At 37.5% G+C, this 17,598-nt stretch overlaps 1 protein-coding gene across 1 annotated transcript in view; it reads right to left on the reverse strand.

Moving 5' to 3' along the window:
- Window positions 1–518: 518 nt before the first annotated feature.
- The window catches only part of PIK3CG (phosphatidylinositol-4,5-bisphosphate 3-kinase catalytic subunit gamma), a 30,673-nt gene continuing 13,593 nt past the window's right edge, over window positions 519–17,598 (reverse strand). Inside the window, exons 6-10 of the mRNA XM_009289038.2 lie at window positions 17,328–17,418; window positions 13,069–13,199; window positions 9,891–10,002; window positions 7,728–7,885; window positions 519–2,534 (exon numbers count right to left, since the gene is read on the reverse strand). Coding sequence (XP_009287313.1) covers window positions 2,253–2,534; window positions 7,728–7,885; window positions 9,891–10,002; window positions 13,069–13,199; window positions 17,328–17,418 — 774 coding nt within the window. The 3' untranslated portion in view covers window positions 519–2,252. The remainder of the gene's footprint in view (window positions 2,535–7,727; window positions 7,886–9,890; window positions 10,003–13,068; window positions 13,200–17,327; window positions 17,419–17,598) is intronic.

Consider the following 17,598-nt stretch of genomic DNA (forward strand, 5'->3'; position numbering starts at 1 on the left):
ATTCAATACAGCACATTGTAAACTGCTGATAAAAATCATCAGTTTAAGTTTAGTGTAGGACTAAACTGCTTTCCTCTGGGTGCAGATCTCTCGTAGACCTTTTTCTGCAAATGGAGGCTGCTTCAAGACTGCCATTTCCCTTGAAGTTGTGATTAGCATTTATTTCCCCATGCTGGAGTTAAATTTAGCAGTAGATTTACTTACTTTTTAAAACTAGGAACTTACTAAAATCTTCAGATTTTTCTTTATAGAACAAACCAGGAATGAATAAAGTGGTCTTAGAAAGTGGTAATATTCTATTCACATTTTATACTTATAATAATTCAAATTCTAAAACTGTAGACTATTAAAATTTAAGATATCTGACATCATACGGAGTTATTAGTATGGAACGAAAACAATTCCTCTGAGTGGGACTTTGAATACGATTTCTTACTGAGATTACATAGTCTTTAAGTAACTGGATAAAAAATACTTACGTGTATTTTGGGCTAAGCTGCTTATTCATGAATGATAATCAAATGAACATGTCAATTTATTTCAGATCTATAAAATACAAATCTAAAAATATCATTTTACAGACAATATTCACCATTTAGTTTATATTTTAGTATGGTCGTAAGCCTATCTTGCACAGAATAATAATGTAACAGAACAACAAAATATTCTACATTTTAACGTTTTAGATTTCCTTAACTAGAGTCTACCATATACATCAAAAATAGCCGTGCACAGTAACCAATTAAACATCTACATTTCAAGAATAGATTGGCTGTATCTCATAACTGAGACACCAATTACAGTACATTTATTAAAAATCCTTCAAGAATACACTCAGTAGTAACAGTGGTAGCAGTAGTTAAAATCTTACACAGTTCTGTGAAATGATCAAAGCAAATGATAACAGAATTAAAAAATCCAGTTAATCATTTATATGTAATGTAAAACCCATGTAACACTACGATGAAGGAAGAAATTACACAGGCACAAGTGCAAAAAAGCAATATTGTAAGCCATCTTCTCTCTTTGGTAAAAATCAATTAGCAGGAAGTATATCATAATAATTCAAGTCAAAGACTAATGCATACTATATATTTTTTTCCTTTCCTACCATAGGCAGACTTGATGGTTTGCAGGCATCCTGCAGAAGGGAAGTTAAAATTCTACTTAACACTGCCCATTTTTTCCTCTTTTAAGTTTAAATATTGAAATTAAAGATAAGGATTTTTTTTCTTTCATAAATAGCTTTTCAGTAGTATAGTCTCTTAAGGAATTTAAAAATAAATAGCAAAATATACACAGTTTCAAAGTTTACATTTAATTCCTTCTAGGTATACCCTGAAAATATATCACCAAAGAATAAATAACTTTGGGTTTCTCAAATATTTGGTAAAATGTCAATTACTCTTACACAAGGAGTTTTCTCTGAGGAATAAGGAAGTACCATTGCTTTTTCTACAAAGCTTTTACTATACAGGTGGAATTTTAGTAACTTTACAGTAAGAATATAATCTGTAATATAATACGGACGTTCCCCATGAAAAAGTACAGTAAAAAAACCTTTCAAAATTAAACCTGCAGAATTTCAGGTTCAAACCCGAGGAACTTCCAGGTAACGATGAAGTTCTCCTGGCAGGACAGTCAAGCTCAGTTGTCTATGTCAGGAGGCTACAATAATAGTAAGGTAATTTCCTCTAGTGGTAGAGCCAAAGCTCCAAAAAGGGCAAAGCGTTAAGGAAGTGACAAAAGAGAAGGATGTGGGTGAAGAACACTTGAGTGTAAGCCATCCTGAGAAAGAAGTGACTTGCCTACAGGGATTTCAATATAACCACAGATTTTAAATAGATTCTTCTGCTTTTTAAGGGCTTGACCCTCATGAACAATTAAGGTAATGTCATAGGGGATTTCTATTTGAATTTGCAGGTTATCATCTTACTCAAGCTCCTCCTTCATATTTATCTGAAATTATTACTAAAGAAAACAAGAAAAATGCAGGCCGCATCAGCAAAGCAACTAGTTACAAGAATCCAGCAACGTGAAGTGTCATTAGACATTAAAAAAAAAAAAAAAAAATCTTAACTGCAGGAAGACCTTCTGGAGGGGCAGAGCAAAAGTCCTTGCCTTTTTAGAAGATCCATTGAAGCTGCCAGCAAAGTAAAGGCAATTTTGACTGCTCATTTGTTCGGAATTCATAAATAACATGTAGATTCACTAACCTCCTATTCACACCCACAGGTAATTTACATAAAATATTAAGCAGAATGCTTTTCTACTCCTTGTTTGATTCCAAGCACAAGATGTAAAAACCAGTTAAATTGCACAGTCCAGCCCTTATCTCTGCAAACCTCTATCTGATCAAGAAAATGCTTTTTGGCATCTTCTTCGCTTTTCCCTACTGTCAGTGCCTCCCGGATATACTCAATATCCTCTTTGCTGGTTAATTGGGGCATTCCAGTCATTAGCATCATGGAGAACAGGATGATCAGCAGGTTTGTGTGGTGTCGAAGAGCTAAATAAGCCTTCACACATATGTCCTACAAGAGAGAAGAATTTTTTGTTAATTGATGAGGTGAACTGAGAGGGATGGTGTAGGAATTTCACAGGACTCTCATTAACCAACGCTATTCAATCACTCAAGTACATCAGAGAGAGGAGACCCAACAGAGCCGTTCACCTGAGCAGAAACGTGAAGCGAACTTCTGCATCCGTCGCTCAGTATTACTTCATTCATCACCACACCTTGGGGCAACAAGTACTGTTTTGGTGTACAAACTAAAGGCTCTTTTTAATAATATTATATTAATTACTAAAGCATAAAACCTTAGCTTCACCAAAATTTCAAATCAATTTCCGTGTCGTATCATCTCTTTCTGTGGCTGTTAAAAGAGACGGCAGTAATTCACGGTCTTCCTTTCCAGTTGGTATATTCCCATTTAAAGGCCATGGCTGGCAAGTGATATTGAATAAAGCAGCACCTCCAGGGGACTGTTCTTCATTTTATATATATGTCTATTAACTTTGCAGAGGTAACGGCTTATTTAATGGAGAAGATTTTTCAGGCTTGGTGTTCTGAGAAATTTTTCCAGCTGACAGCTCTAGTTTTCAGGCACTCTGCCTTGCTGTAGGACTTCTGTGTTTCCGTACTGTCATACTGGATTCCACAGATTTTTTTTTATAGCTTTTTCACTTCCATATGTAAGTAATTTGTGCTTAACAACATAACCTTTAGAAGAATGAAATTTCTGCAGCTTGGAAAAACACACAATGCTTTTTAAAAGAATATTTAATGCTAAGTGACTAATACATAAACTGAAATGATTATTTCTTATGTTAAATTTATTACTCATTTACTTTTAGAAATAACATCTTAAGGAAAACAATGCAACGAAGAAATCAATAATTGGGCCTGCAATGCAGTAATGTAAAAAGATGAAAAATATTTCCAAGAAGGTTGTTGCTATTAAAACCAAGGCTGAAGCAATGCTAATTTTTACCCAATTAAATATTCAATTTAAACTTTCCACAAATGTGTATGAATTTATTAAAAAAATATTAAGAAATCCAAATATTTTCACGTAAAGTTCCACCAACTCTCACCAGCCCCCTAGAAGACCATTTATTTTTGACGAGGTGTATGTTTTTTTTCTTCCTTAGAAACAGTAAGAAGCGCACAAATAATCTTAACATCTATCACTGTTCACATCAGCAACACCAGGACAACCAACCAGACAGGTTAGGAAGATACTAAGGAAGGAAGATGATACGTTGAAGATCTGTCTGTAGGGGTTCTTTTTTCCTATTGCCTGGGCCCTTAAATCTTTCACTCTGTTTCCAAATAAATTCTCTCCTGAAATACGACCATACTTACGAACTCTAATGTTAGTATAGCTCTCGTGAAGCAGAAGATAAATTGCAATGGTCAAAGCACAATTTACAACAGAAAACACCATCGCCTTATCACAGGGATTAGTTTCTCTCCATGACAACAGGGGAAAAAAATAAAAAATAAAAAAAAAGAAATTCTACTTATATATTTTCAACTTCAAACAGGGAAATCTTGTCACAAGAGTTAGTGTGTGTTTTGTTCCCCTTGAAAGAGATGAAAGCTCTTTATAGTTATATCAAAGAAGGTTTTGCATTTCTCTATGGATGATGCATCTCACTACTGTGGGTGTCTGAGACAGAAAAACAATTATGCAGTCAAGAACCTGGCATCACTGCATTTCAAAGGCAGTCCTTCCAGGAATTCAAAAGATGTAAAAAATCTGTATCTGCCTGTTAAAGTTATTTATTCAGACAGGAACTGAATGGAGTTCTGAATTTACATCTTCCAAGAAAACTAATTTTTACACTTCTGAGAGAGGCAGAGAGAACCAAAAATAACACATACGTATGTGTCAAGGATATGTAGATGTTTACCTTGGGATTAAGAAGAAAGCTGCTAACTGATCTAAAGCCATAGGCAAAATGAGAGGAGCTGAGGAGAAACCAAAATCCTGTTGTCGAACAGACAATAAAGAATAATTATTTTGAGAGCTTGAAACTGTCCTAAGTATTAGTATCCTAAAGGTCAGGCATTTTTATAATACAAAGTGTCCAAGTTCTGTTATATAGGCCATTCCTTCCCTGCACAGTATACTACAAATAAGTATTTTTCAATGATGAATTGTACACCCTTCTGCTTTCTGTTATCTTTATTGGACAATCAAATACATGAGATTTTGTAAACAAATGGTACAGAAGAATTTGATTAGTACTGAAAATACAGATCTCTGTATTATCAAGTCAGCAGAGTAATGAAAAATGAATGTATTAAATAAATTAAATATAATGAATAAAAATGCATTCAGAATTTAATGCAAAAACTAGCAAAGACAATTTTAGGCAAACTAATAATAGGTAGGTGGACAAAGCTCAAAAGACTACGAAGATCTTAGACGAGGCTCTCTCAAGGGTTTCTACAAGTAAGAAGTGAAAAAGTTGCATGTACATAGGAGTAAGAGGGTTGCATGGGTTTCAGCCAAAGGCTGCAAAGGAAATGCCACCGCATATGACACTTGCAGCAAGAGAAATCTGGACAGTACTAAGGCAGCTGAAAAATTCATAGATGGAACAGAAAAATACTTGTCTTCTCAGATTAAGTCATGCTTAAATACATTTTTGCAATTAGGACAAAAGATCATAAAATACTGCTTCCTACTAAGCATTTCTGTGACGTCATTAATAACCTCTGGCCTCTAATTTTCATTAAACCATCATAAGAAACACAAACAAAAAGGGAAGCAAAATTTAGATTAAGAGCTAATAGGAATGAGCTTTATTGCTAGTTCCAGAAAAGTTGCGAGGCCACTGACAGCTTTAGAAGTTCTCTAACAACAAACTATACTCTTTTGCAGTGAACTTTGGTCAAAATTATTTGTCTAATTAACCTCCTCTGACACCTGCAATATGAGCTATGCCTAACACATCTGTATGGATTGTATCCAATAGGTGACAGAGAAATAAAATTTTTAAAAGTAGATGTTTTAAAATATTAAAAACACCAAAGCCTGTAAAAAACAAAGGATTCCTCTGAAGTACCACCTATTTTAATATAGTTGAAGTACAAATTAATGAGAGATGCTCTTAAAAATTAATGAAGGATAAATGCTGAGACTCTTCCATTAATATATGAATGAGTCAGCAGGCACACTGAATGAATCCCTCAGTATTAGGAAACATGATGAAACCAGATGAAAAGTGAAGCTATAATTTTGTTTATTTTTGTACTCTGACCATATAATTAAAACATATATTTTTTACAGCAAAATACGTGATGCAATCTTGCTCTGTATTACTATTTTACTTGTATGGAAGTATTTTAACTTTTTTTTAATTGGTCTTTGAGACAGAAAAGCCTTTTAATGCACTACCGGAATAGCAGTTTATAAACAGTATCTAATGCAGCAGAACTGTACATGAACTTACATTTTTTTGGTCAGTATTATTGTTATCTGTGCCTAAATCATCCCACTGAAAATGACCGGGTCACATAGCATGGTCACAGTTCACAAAGGTAAAGCACATAAATCACCCTTCATCTGGTTAATGACACTAGCGGAAATGACACTGGCACTATCACGGCATTCCTAAACTGTCTGCATTAGTGGGATGGTAGCAGTATTCAGAAATTCGTACCAGAGTAACAAAATAGGTGTTCAGTCAAACCTCGGACTCTATGATGAAGGCATGGCTTATTGAAGAGAGGCTAAGACCAAAATCACCTCTTACTGCTTTTGGTATTTGGGCTGCTGAAGCAAAGGTCAGATATTCTCTAAAAAGCTGGATGATCCATATATACTAACACAACATTACGTGACTGCAGACACTAACAGGTTGCTAGTCTTCCAATTCTCCATTAGCACACTTCCACATTTTCAGCTATTTTCTGCTTCCAGAACAGAGGTCTTCTATGAAATGACATACCCTAGAGTGGTGTTTCAGCCCCACACTTGCACATGGCTTACAGCTGCGGCAACAGCATCTTTCCTGTACGCAGCACAGCTCACAGGCTCCTCTGAAAGCATGGGCTCTGCGTTCCCCTCCCATAGCAAAACTCACCCTGCTCTTAAATCTTTTGAGCTACAAGCCCCCTTCAAAACACCTGCACTGTGATAAAGCTAGTCCTTGTGCAAAACAAAGACTCAAAAATCGCACCTGGTTCTTCAGTTATTTTCAGAAGTCTGGGCTCAAGGATGACAATTGCCTTGTTACTTGCTGTACAATCATGTATACGTTCAAAGGGACATATTCACTGTCCAACAATAAGAACCTCAATTAGGTACTCAGGTTAGAAAACCAGACTCCTTACCAGAATGGAGAGACTAGTTCATTCACAGGGAATCCAGAACATCTAAGTTAGGCTTTGCTTTGACTCACACTCTGGAGGAGACTTTTTCTTTTGATATTATAGGAAACCTGCTTTCTAAATCAGGGACTTATTTAAAGTCCCTAAAGATGAGCACAGGAGTAACACCCCAGACATCCATTTACTTCCGCTCAGCTGTGCTCTCAGCCATTTCATAAAACATACTAAACAGCATTTTGCTTTGCTCCCTCCTTCCCCAGGTCCTACAGAAGCTTGAAAAATCAGAACTGTTTCGGAGGGGCTCAATTTCAAATAGAAGCTGCAGTAGAATAGATTCTTAACACCATTCTTTTCTTTCAGAGCATTAAGTCCATCCACTTCACAAAACCAGAATCTGACATAGCTTCGGGTCACTGCAGATTTCTACTCAGATGCAGTAGTCCGAGCCCCAGAACACGAGGGCAGAATCAGGAGGGAATAACACTGGCAAGGCCAGCTGAGGAATGCCTCGCGCCTGCTCATACTACACAGAAGGCTCTGCTTTGCGCTATGAGTGTCCTCTAACTGCACGAATACTGAAGCCCTCTGCAAAGTATTTTCAATCAAGACAAGAAGCAAAGAAAGGACTGCCTATCTGGTCTGCTGCTAACTGAAGCTTTTCAGTGTGGCTTTGTGGATCTTTGAATTCTAGTCCCCATAATCCTACAGATAATTTTTGGTCTTAACTGGGCCTAAAATATCCCGGAATTGTATTATGATTCAGTAAATTTTATTAATGTAATACCCAGGAGCCTAGACCTTTGAAAAGTAAGGCACTAATGTTCATTTCAGAGGGTAAAAAACATTGCTTAATTGATTTGCAGCTAGATATTCACTCTACCTGAAATTTATGGAAATGGAGACTTGTCTTCTTTCCAGAAGTCCCCATGACAAACAGAAAATCCGGAGTCAGCACAAAGGGAACTCTTTCCTTATTAATTCCAAGGAAGCTTTTATAATTCCCAAGAATATGGCCAAAATCAATATGGAAAAGGTTACCTTCATAAAGAGAAGAATTCACAGTTAGGCTCAAATACAATAAACTGCCATGAACACTTACTTCTATTCACAATAATTCAAAACCTCTTTTTTGGGGTATATATTCCCACTCTAGTTCAGCAGAAAAGCCTATTTCTCTCTTTTTTTTTAAATATATAATTCTGTCCTCTTGGCAAAGTTACTTTTTATTTATCTTTGGCAGACTATTTCTCTCTTTTTTTTTTAAATATATAATTCTGTCCTCTTGGCAAAGTTACTTTTTATTTATCTTTGGCAGTTGTTAAAAACCTGGCAGAACTGCTGTATTTTCTAAACATACACTCACAGCTTTTCAAAAATCAACCAAGGAAAGCTTGTGCCTCAGATCCGTAACAATCAGCTCCCAGCACACCACTACATGGAAAAGGCTTGTGGATTATGTTTCAAATGCCCATGGGATTCTGGTGCTATCCAGCTCCTTGGCTAATGTCATTTACTAGAACATGCTTCTTCCTCACAGACCTGCATTACCAATTTCTAAACCACCCTGTACTGTGCAGAGTAAGTTTGCATTGTCACCCTTTGGATAACTTTGAAATTGTAGTAGGGTATCAGTTCCCAGGAAAGCGATGAAAAACTCCCCTTTCTAAGGATCGCTACATCTACAGGACTGGAGTGTGCTGCTGCTCTTCAGATTACTTTATTACCTTCACTGGCAGACAAGATGTAAGGATAAAAGAGTATGGTTACTTAAAAACATAGATTTGTAATAGTGGTACATGTATAAAAAAAAGATAAAACATCAAATGATGTAAGATGATATGTAAGATGATACTTAACAGTGGTCGGTAGGTGGAACATCCTTAGACATTCCAGCATTTCAGCCAGTTTCCGAGTCCTCCCAACCTCTCTGCAGACCTCTCAGACTGACATCCTTCTGGCTTGTTGCTCCCATTAAAGACTCTAAGGCAAATCTCCTCCTGACCACAACAGAATAACATTTCTTTCTCTGTCTCCCTTTCTACTGATCTGTCCCTCATTTTCTTCCAATGGGCACTAACATTGCTTTATATTATATAGAATGTTGAAATTAAAGCATTTCTCTGTCTTCTTTTCCTCAGGGACTTCTGGTGAACTTTTTTACTGTAGTCTTCAATTAGTTCATTTCTGCCTTCTGGGTACTTCTTCTCTCTAGCCTTCAACTGATAAAACTTTAACTATAATATGATTAATATTAAATATACAGCCTTCTAACTAAGCCCAAAAGTATTTTCTGTCTCTTAGCATTATGTAAAGACTAATTATGAAGCAAGAGGATCATGAAACTGGAAGTGAGTTTCTTAGACCAAATAAAACTCCTCCATATGTACTGCTTATTCTGGGGTCCTTTCTGGGGCTTCCATAGGTAAGTAAAATTAGGGATGAAGCAATGTGCAGCTACAGAAATAATTTCACAAAGTTTGTAATACAAAAAAATTACGGTTCTTTCAGGAGGATTGCAACCATCCCACAGACTTCAGTAGCAAACCCAATACGCTCCATGTACACTTATTTTCTAGGATTTTCTACAAAGGTATATAAAGCAGTTATGTTCCTCAGAAGTGAAAATAGTCCAGTAGCATCTGCATTCTGACACAGATACGGTTCCACTGAGTACTGTCAGAACCATATCCACACTTCAGACAGGTGAACAGCTGTCTGCTTTTTAAAGTTTTTTGGCTTTTAGATCTTAGATCTAGACACTAAAAAAATACATTTTACATTCCTCATGACTTAGTTTGTAACAAACTCATTCTTGGAAAAGAATGGCATTATTCATGATAAATATCTAGAGCCTATATGAAGGCCAACAGGGGTGACAATACATTTCAATGTCAGAGGAGGACCTGAACTTGGAAGCAATGCTGACAGAACTGGATTGTGTCTCTTCATTCATTGTTAAATGCATTATTTATTAAAATGAAAGATAAATCTAGTGAAGTATAGACAGTCCCCACTTCTATGAAATTCTAAAAAAATAACTCACCTGTTTCTGTAATCATAATGTTGTCATTGTGCCTGTCTCCTATTCCAAGTACAAAGGTTGCCACACAGTATCCAGCACAAGAATAAACAAATCTTTCCACAGCTGCCTGAAACTAAAAATAAATCTTAGAGATGTTAAATGCTTCAATGCTAGAAACTAAATTCAGTCATTCTCAAAGTCATATGCCTTTCTGTCAACATGTGCCTATCAACAGTTAGACAAAGTGCCTTATAAAATACACCGTTGCACAGCAGAGGTTAAGATCACAGCCCTGCATGGCACTCGCTGTACTGTGCGAGCAGGCTCTATCCCTTAGCACAAGTAAAATAAGCATACAGTTGTCCACACTTTCTGAGAAAAAAAGCTGGCAGAAAGCTCTAGTAAGTCAGTGGACCTACCTAAGCAAAGGAGTTGTGAGTACCCAAACCTGTATTAAAATCCTCTAAAACCACACTGCCTTTCAGTGTTCTGAGATGTCCTTTCAATCTGCTCTTCATGTATCACTGCTAAATACCACTGACAAAGGAGTCATTTCTAAAGCATCTTGTTTCTCAGGAGCTCGGCTGCCAGCTGGATGCTAAAGGCTCTTTCACAGACACCCGCGGATGAGTACAGGGAAAATGAATGGATTTTTCAAACTCACGTAAGTAACACAAACACAACCGTATGGGCTCTGTGCTCCTTTTGCCAGAGCGAAAAATTGGGTCAAAGAACTTCAGCGACAAGCAAGTCCTAACATTGTAATAGCTTCAGCAGGAAACAAAGCTAATCTAGCTAACAAAAGAGCTGTGGATTTCCAGGAAGCACAGGCTTACGCAGATGACAACAGCTTGCTGTTCATGGAGACCTCTGCCAAAACATCTATGAATGTAAATGAAATATTCGTGGCAATTGCAAAAAAATTGCCCAAGAATGAACCACAGAATGCAGGAGCCAACTCTGCCAGAGGAAGAGGAGTAGACCTTACTGAAACCACGCAACCACCCAACAGTCAATGCTGTAGTAACTACAACATCAATTGCTTTAAACTGTTCTGAATATTCTGCTTCCTAACTGTTAATAACCATGGAATTGGAGTGCTTAACCTGGCCCAGTACAGCTTCCAAACAGTGAAGAGACTTATGATAATAGTCAAGTTCATGATACAGAGGGGTTTTTTGACCTAAAATTTTAACATGCATGTATCCACCACTGGCTGTAATGTTTCAGCAGTAGAGGAGAGATGGAAGCAGAATAAACTTCCTTCAGTTGAAAGGTTATTGGTTCAAAACTTCAGCGACAAGCAAGTCCTAACATTGTAATAGCTTCAGCAGGAAACAAAGCTAATCTAGCTAACAAAAGAGCTGTGGATTTCCAGGAAGCACAGGCTTACGCAGATGACAACAGCTTGCTGTTCATGGAGACCTCTGCCAAAACATCTATGAATGTAAATGAAATATTCGTGGCAATTGCAAAAAAATTGCCCAAGAATGAACCACAGAATGCAGGAGCCAACTCTGCCAGAGGAAGAGGAGTAGACCTTACTGAAACCACGCAACCACCCAACAGTCAATGCTGTAGTAACTACAACATCAATTGCTTTAAACTGTTCTGAATATTCTGCTTCCTAACTGTTAATAACCATGGAATTGGAGTGCTTAACCTGGCCCAGTACATCTTCCAAACAGCGAAGAGACTTACGATAATAGTCAAGTTCATGATACAGAGTTTTCTTTTGACCTAAAATTTTAACATGCATGTATCCACCACTGGCTGTAATGTTTCAGCAGTAGAGGAGAGATGGAAGCGGAATAAACTTCCTTCAGTTGAAAGGTTTAAAAATCACTTACCATTAGGGGTGTAAAAGAACTACTTTTCGTGGACCTAATTGGCCAGTTCCTGTAGCCTCAATACTGATTACTGTTATAATAAATAGAATTGGGACTTTTCATAATTCTCAATTGTGCTTTAAAACCTTTTTAGAAACAGGGTCTAAAAATTACTTAAACTTATTCACAGTATTGATGCAACCAGTTGTTTCTGCGGGTATCTACTGTTTAGTTATACATTCCATAGTTTAATAATTTAATTACAGATAATACTTGCATTAACAATTTTAAGAACCCTATGCTTGCGGGAAAGTGGAGTTTTAGTTGGTACACTGTATGTAAATTCTATCAGCCCAGTTAGTTATCTAAAGGAATTAGTGATAAATCAAGTTTAACTTCATTTCTAATCTGTTCAGAGGGTACAGACCAGTAAATTCAACTTTACGACTTAGGGGTTTTTTTTTCCTCTACAAACTGTAAGAGCTCTTCAAGTAAAATCACAACAAACTTGGTGTCTGTAACTTCTTTCTTGTTTTTGATCATTGCTGGCCATTACAGTTTGTTTTTCCCCTAAGGAAAAAAATAGTGCACTAACGATTATGTACATCCAACTTGATTTTAAATTTGGATATTAATGTACTGTAAATAGGTACTCTGCATTGTAGTCTACATTTGTTTAATACTTTCTGTAATATTTAAGAGTTGCTTAAAGGTATACAGAATGTACAGTTACTTAAAGCTAACTTTTTTCCTCTCTAATCAAAGGGGGTTCAAAGTTCTTCCTTTATGGCTAGAACAGTAATAAATGATGCTCCTGTATCTGTAACATAAGTATTGCTGTCTGTCAGTAATGAACTTTGCAACTTTGTTTTCCAAAGTACGTTTTATTTTGATCTGTCCAGTATATTGCACTAATTCTTTTAGTTATTTTCATTATATGAAATCTACCAAGTGTGTCAGAAGAGATGAATTAGTCTATTTAAATGTTGAACTGATAGCAGAAACTTACTTGTGCAGATTTTAAATTTGCAGTAATCTGGGTCTAGCAAGGAAAATGACAGTTCACCAGTGTTTAGTTTTATATTGAGGTGCTCAGGTTTGAATAAAGTGGTTTAAAAGAAAAAAAAAATTTTTGATTACTGTTTCTTACTGAGAGTTTCAGAAGGTTTTATTGCATTTGCACAGTTCCAGACAAGATGTCTGATTTACTATATGGGTCAGCATTGAAGATGATTACAAGTAAATTCATGAGTGCTAGGTTAACGGTTGGACTTGATGATCTTAAAGGTCTTTTCCAACCTAAACGATTCTATGATTCTAAATTAGTAGGGCGCATTTGAAAATCCTACTTAAAAATTCAAAGAACTCACCTTCTCTTCAATCATGCATCTTTCCTTGAGCCACTGGTTTAGTATTTCATCCTTAAATGCACCAGTGTTGCCAACGGTACTCTGCTGAATTTTGGCAATTGTTGTAGCATCTTTCACAATTTCAATCATTCCTAGAGAAAACAAGGAAGAAGTTAGAAGAAGTTACTAAATTTATACCAAAGCATATTAAAAATATGCAAAATTAAATTTAAAACTGTGTTTTTTAAATCAACTACAGAACTTCACAGGTTGTGAGCAGAAATTCATTTTACAAGCAACAGTGGTTCTTGTTCATTCCCAGCTGACACCAGCCAGAGCTCGTAACTAGCCTGGCATCCTAAACTCCTCCATGAGAATGTAAAACCTTTTAAAATGGGAAGAATCACATGACGAGTGGGGACCCTCTGCATAAGGCTCTTCCCAAGGAGAGGAACTACCTCCTGTCCTGATCCCCTGCAGAAGCCCAGGTACCATTCACATTCCCACCAGCTTCTCTCTAACTTCAGAAATTTGAGGAGCTGAAGAGAAGCTGCAGTGTTGCAGCAGCCTAGGGATGCAAGTGTTGCCAGAGCTGTGGCAGAGGAACAGAGCTGGCCCTCCTGCAGTAAATCCAATTTAAGCTTAAGTGTGCACGTGCACAGAAAGATTCAGAAATACCAGTATACAGTGAGGTATAGCAGTGCGATTGCTGGTGGAAAGCTCTGGCTGTTGGGGCCAGAGGTTGGTCCCTAAACTGAATAGATCCTCACAAAGGCAAATCATCACATCACAGCAATATGGTGCAGAAACAAGGACTTGTACTGTTCATACTAACATGGCATGCGATGAAGGGGAAGCTAGAGAGAAAAGCAGAAACAGAGGCTGCAACACAACTCTGCACTGTAGCCAAGATTAGCAAATGCAGTCTGCCCTTGTACTGGGCGTGCTGGTATGAAGGAAGGTCAGATTTTAGTTGAACTTATTTGGTAACTGGAAATATTATATTTTCTTCCTCTGGTTCAAGTTCAACAGTGTCTTCTAGGTAAAAGCCTGGCTTCAGCTCCAGCTCAAAGATAAGCAGCAAACAAAAATATCCCTTTCTCCCCAAAGTGATTCAAAGCAGTTTCTGATTTGGTTTCAGTTTGACTCTCTGAAATGGATGAATTTCTATCTATTCACAGTCCTACCCTTTTGCAATTACTGAATTATGTGCAAATTTTTCAGTAACAGAATAACAACGCAGTAATCTCTTCCTGCCCCTGCCTTCCACACATGGCTGAATTCATGGCTGAATACCCCCTGGAGGTATTTCTTCTGTTTTGACAGTGGCCTGGATTTGTTTGTAATAGAACTGTTGTGGAAATACAACCTCCAAAACCCACCACCAACACCACCAAATTAAAAAGCTCTGCATTTTGGTCTGTGCTTGTCAAGCTGTTGTTTTCCTCCTGGGAGTGAGCTCCAGATCACATTCCAGCTGTTGAAAAGGCTTCCCCTGCCTGTGCTCACAAATCTCCCTCTACCGGCCAACAGGTCCTTGATTCCAGGGGAGCGGAGCTGTTGCAGGAGGCATCTTCTGCTTCCCCTTGCATTTAAAACTTCTCCTAGCATAGCTATGTTGATTAGCAGTGTGAAAAGTCCCCAGATTTTAAAGCAGCTGCTAATGAAAACCCTTTACTGATCATTCTCCACTGCACTGCCAAAAGGGTGGTATAAAACCAACACAGAATGTTGTGCAGCTTATTCTGCCCAAGTAAATACTTTAAAGGTATCGTGGTAAAAAAAGTTATCTGCTGGAATAGTATAGCTCTACTGGCAAATCCTTCTAAATATAGACATGCCTCTTGGTAGGTTAGTCCTACCAAGGACTACTGAAGTTAGGCTTCAGTAACTGGGATAAAGGATCTCAGCTGGGCTGTATTCAATTGGGAGGAAGCGCAGCAGTAAATGCACTATGCTATGTGCTTCTGGGGATCTGCGGTACTCAAGCAGGTGACTCTAACATTAAGTGCCAGCTTGAACTTCTTAAATTTGGCAGTGATGCAGCATAGTAAGTAGTGATAATTGCCTCGCAGAGCTGGGAACATATGGCCATATCAAAGGAAGAGAGAATAGGGTATGATCTTTTACCAGCGATACATAGAAGAGAAAGTTGCTCCTACAGAGGTCTATTTGGCAACAGCAGTGGGGAGGACGGATGTTTCCAAAATCCCAAACTGCATTGAATGCATATGTCTTCAACAGACTGAGAAAGCTCTACACAGGAGGGGATGCCAGCCCCAGGTGTAAGACACCTGGCTGTTTCCCTGTGCTCAGTGTAGAATGGGGTGCTGTCCTTGTCTCAATACACAGAAACTGCCCCAAGTTCCATGGAAATACTAAGAGGGAGGGAAGAAGATGCTTGGAAGAAGGCCACATAAGAATATTGTGAAAGCATATTTGCATGCTGCTGCTCTTTGGTTTTGTTCCAAACAAGCAGTAGCTCTATGTCAAAGTGTCCCACACAGGGTATTACTAATTTAGGCTGCAGGTATTCTCAGCAAACTGAACAGGAGTCTTTACGTGATTAACCATGCCCCTACTGTGGTGCTGAAAGGATGCTAAATCCTTACATCTCCCCCATGTGTATAGGAAAATAAACAATTATTTCCTTGAGATAAAAAAATGGGAAGTCAATTAAGAATTCATGAAAGAATAATGAAGTCTGTAACTTGAATATAAGAATGCTAGGATCACTGGCAGAATTCCTCCACCTTCCTCCATTATTTCAATATATTACATTGTCTTAAGATGCTTTTAAACAAAATTAAATTAAATCCTAAAAATCTCTCTAAAAATTAGGTTTGTTATACCATACCTAAAGAAGAGGAAAAAACCCAACCCTCCTTATATTTACAGTTAGTTAGTATTTTGGTATATAATGTTCCATTTCCTTTATTATTAGAATTCCATCAATACAATTTATTTAATTTTAAAACATTTAATTAGGAGAAAGGAAACTCTTTTGTGTCACACTACCAAGTATTTTATCAGTGAGTTTGGGTTTTTTGCATTGCTGAGATACCTTGAAGTCAAAAGAAAGGATGATAAAAATTTTATGTGGCAATGGATTTTAGAGAGGAAGTACATTACAGATATATACTAAAAAGAGTTCTTAATTCTACTGGGACTCAGTTCATTATTCTTCGATCCATAAAGCAAAATATATTGCTGAAAAAGAAAGAACTAAAAAGCTGGAGATCATGGGAGACACATAGCAATATGTGTATTATCATTATTTTATCAATCCATGCAGTTACTATCATACTGCCAGCTACACTGATGACAGGAATTAACAAACTTGCTGATTTTTACACATGTTCAAGCTTTAAGAAAATGGCAGAGCTGTACCTGCTAATCTGTCTCACTGACACACTGTTTATACCAGCCAAAGCATTTTTTTCCACACAATAGCTTCACTTGGGCATGGCCAATTTTTCTGCACTGAGGCGGCTTTCCTCCAGCCAATCGTTCAAGAACTGCCCAGTAAAATTGACTCTACAGTCAATTCTGTATTATCTGGATACTAGGAAACTGTGCAATGTGGATGTGCTAGGGTACATAATATATGCAAATCCAACCGCAAAGAGTCAGTTTGGAGCCATCAGGATGTATAAATTATACATCAGTTTGGCATTTCTGGATGTAACTGGACTCTTCCAGAGCTGATCAGGTTGCTCTACGCACCATCAAGCAGTTCACCAGAAGCTTTGTAAGCAACTACTTGATTTCTCCCACCATGAATTCTGGAAAATAGATCATCTGTACTGCAGGAACTAATGCGCACTGAGAAATATTGCCTGAGCATCCTGTTGAGTAATGCCGTTGCTTCTATGTAGTATAGGGTATGAAGCTTTAGGTCAGGAAAAAAACATAAATGTTTTGCTATTTTAACTCTTTTCTCTATTTTATTCTTATCAACACATTAAAACACATCTTGAATAAGTCACTCACTTTCACCGCTTTTTCATACCAAATATTGTTATTAAACAAAAACTTGCAGCAGGACCCAAACAGTTGGACTTGCAAAGGAATCACAGTTAAGCTAGTGCAGCAGCTGAAGGATACCCATCAGAAGGGGAGAAACCATTGCTAAGATGCAGCTGAAGACTGCTCACAGAAAGTGTAATAAACTGCTATTTATCTCAGGACCACAGTGCATACTAGAACAGTTCTCCTACATGCAACTTCTGTAACTATGGTATTTTGAATTTCTAATCATGGTAAGTGTGATCACATACCTATTTTGTTCCCTGTAGAAATACAACCATATGGTAACAAACAGAGGTCCAAGGATTCTGCTTCCCAAATGGATTCCATAATTCGAAGAATCTAGTAAAACCAAATGTATATGCTAAGTTATTTCAAATTATTTGGACATTACTTATTACTCACACAAATAACACTACCCAGACTTCTGAGATGGGGCTAAATTTACTTGTCTATTTGTGCTGGTTTTGGCTGGGATAGGGGGGGGGGGGGGGGGGGGGGGGGGGGGGGGGGGGGGGGGGG

The sequence above is a fragment of the Aptenodytes forsteri genome, unplaced genomic scaffold (assembly GCF_000699145.1).
Source record: "Aptenodytes forsteri isolate BGI_AS27 unplaced genomic scaffold, ASM69914v1 Scaffold137, whole genome shotgun sequence".
Taxonomy (NCBI): domain Eukaryota; kingdom Metazoa; phylum Chordata; class Aves; order Sphenisciformes; family Spheniscidae; genus Aptenodytes; species Aptenodytes forsteri.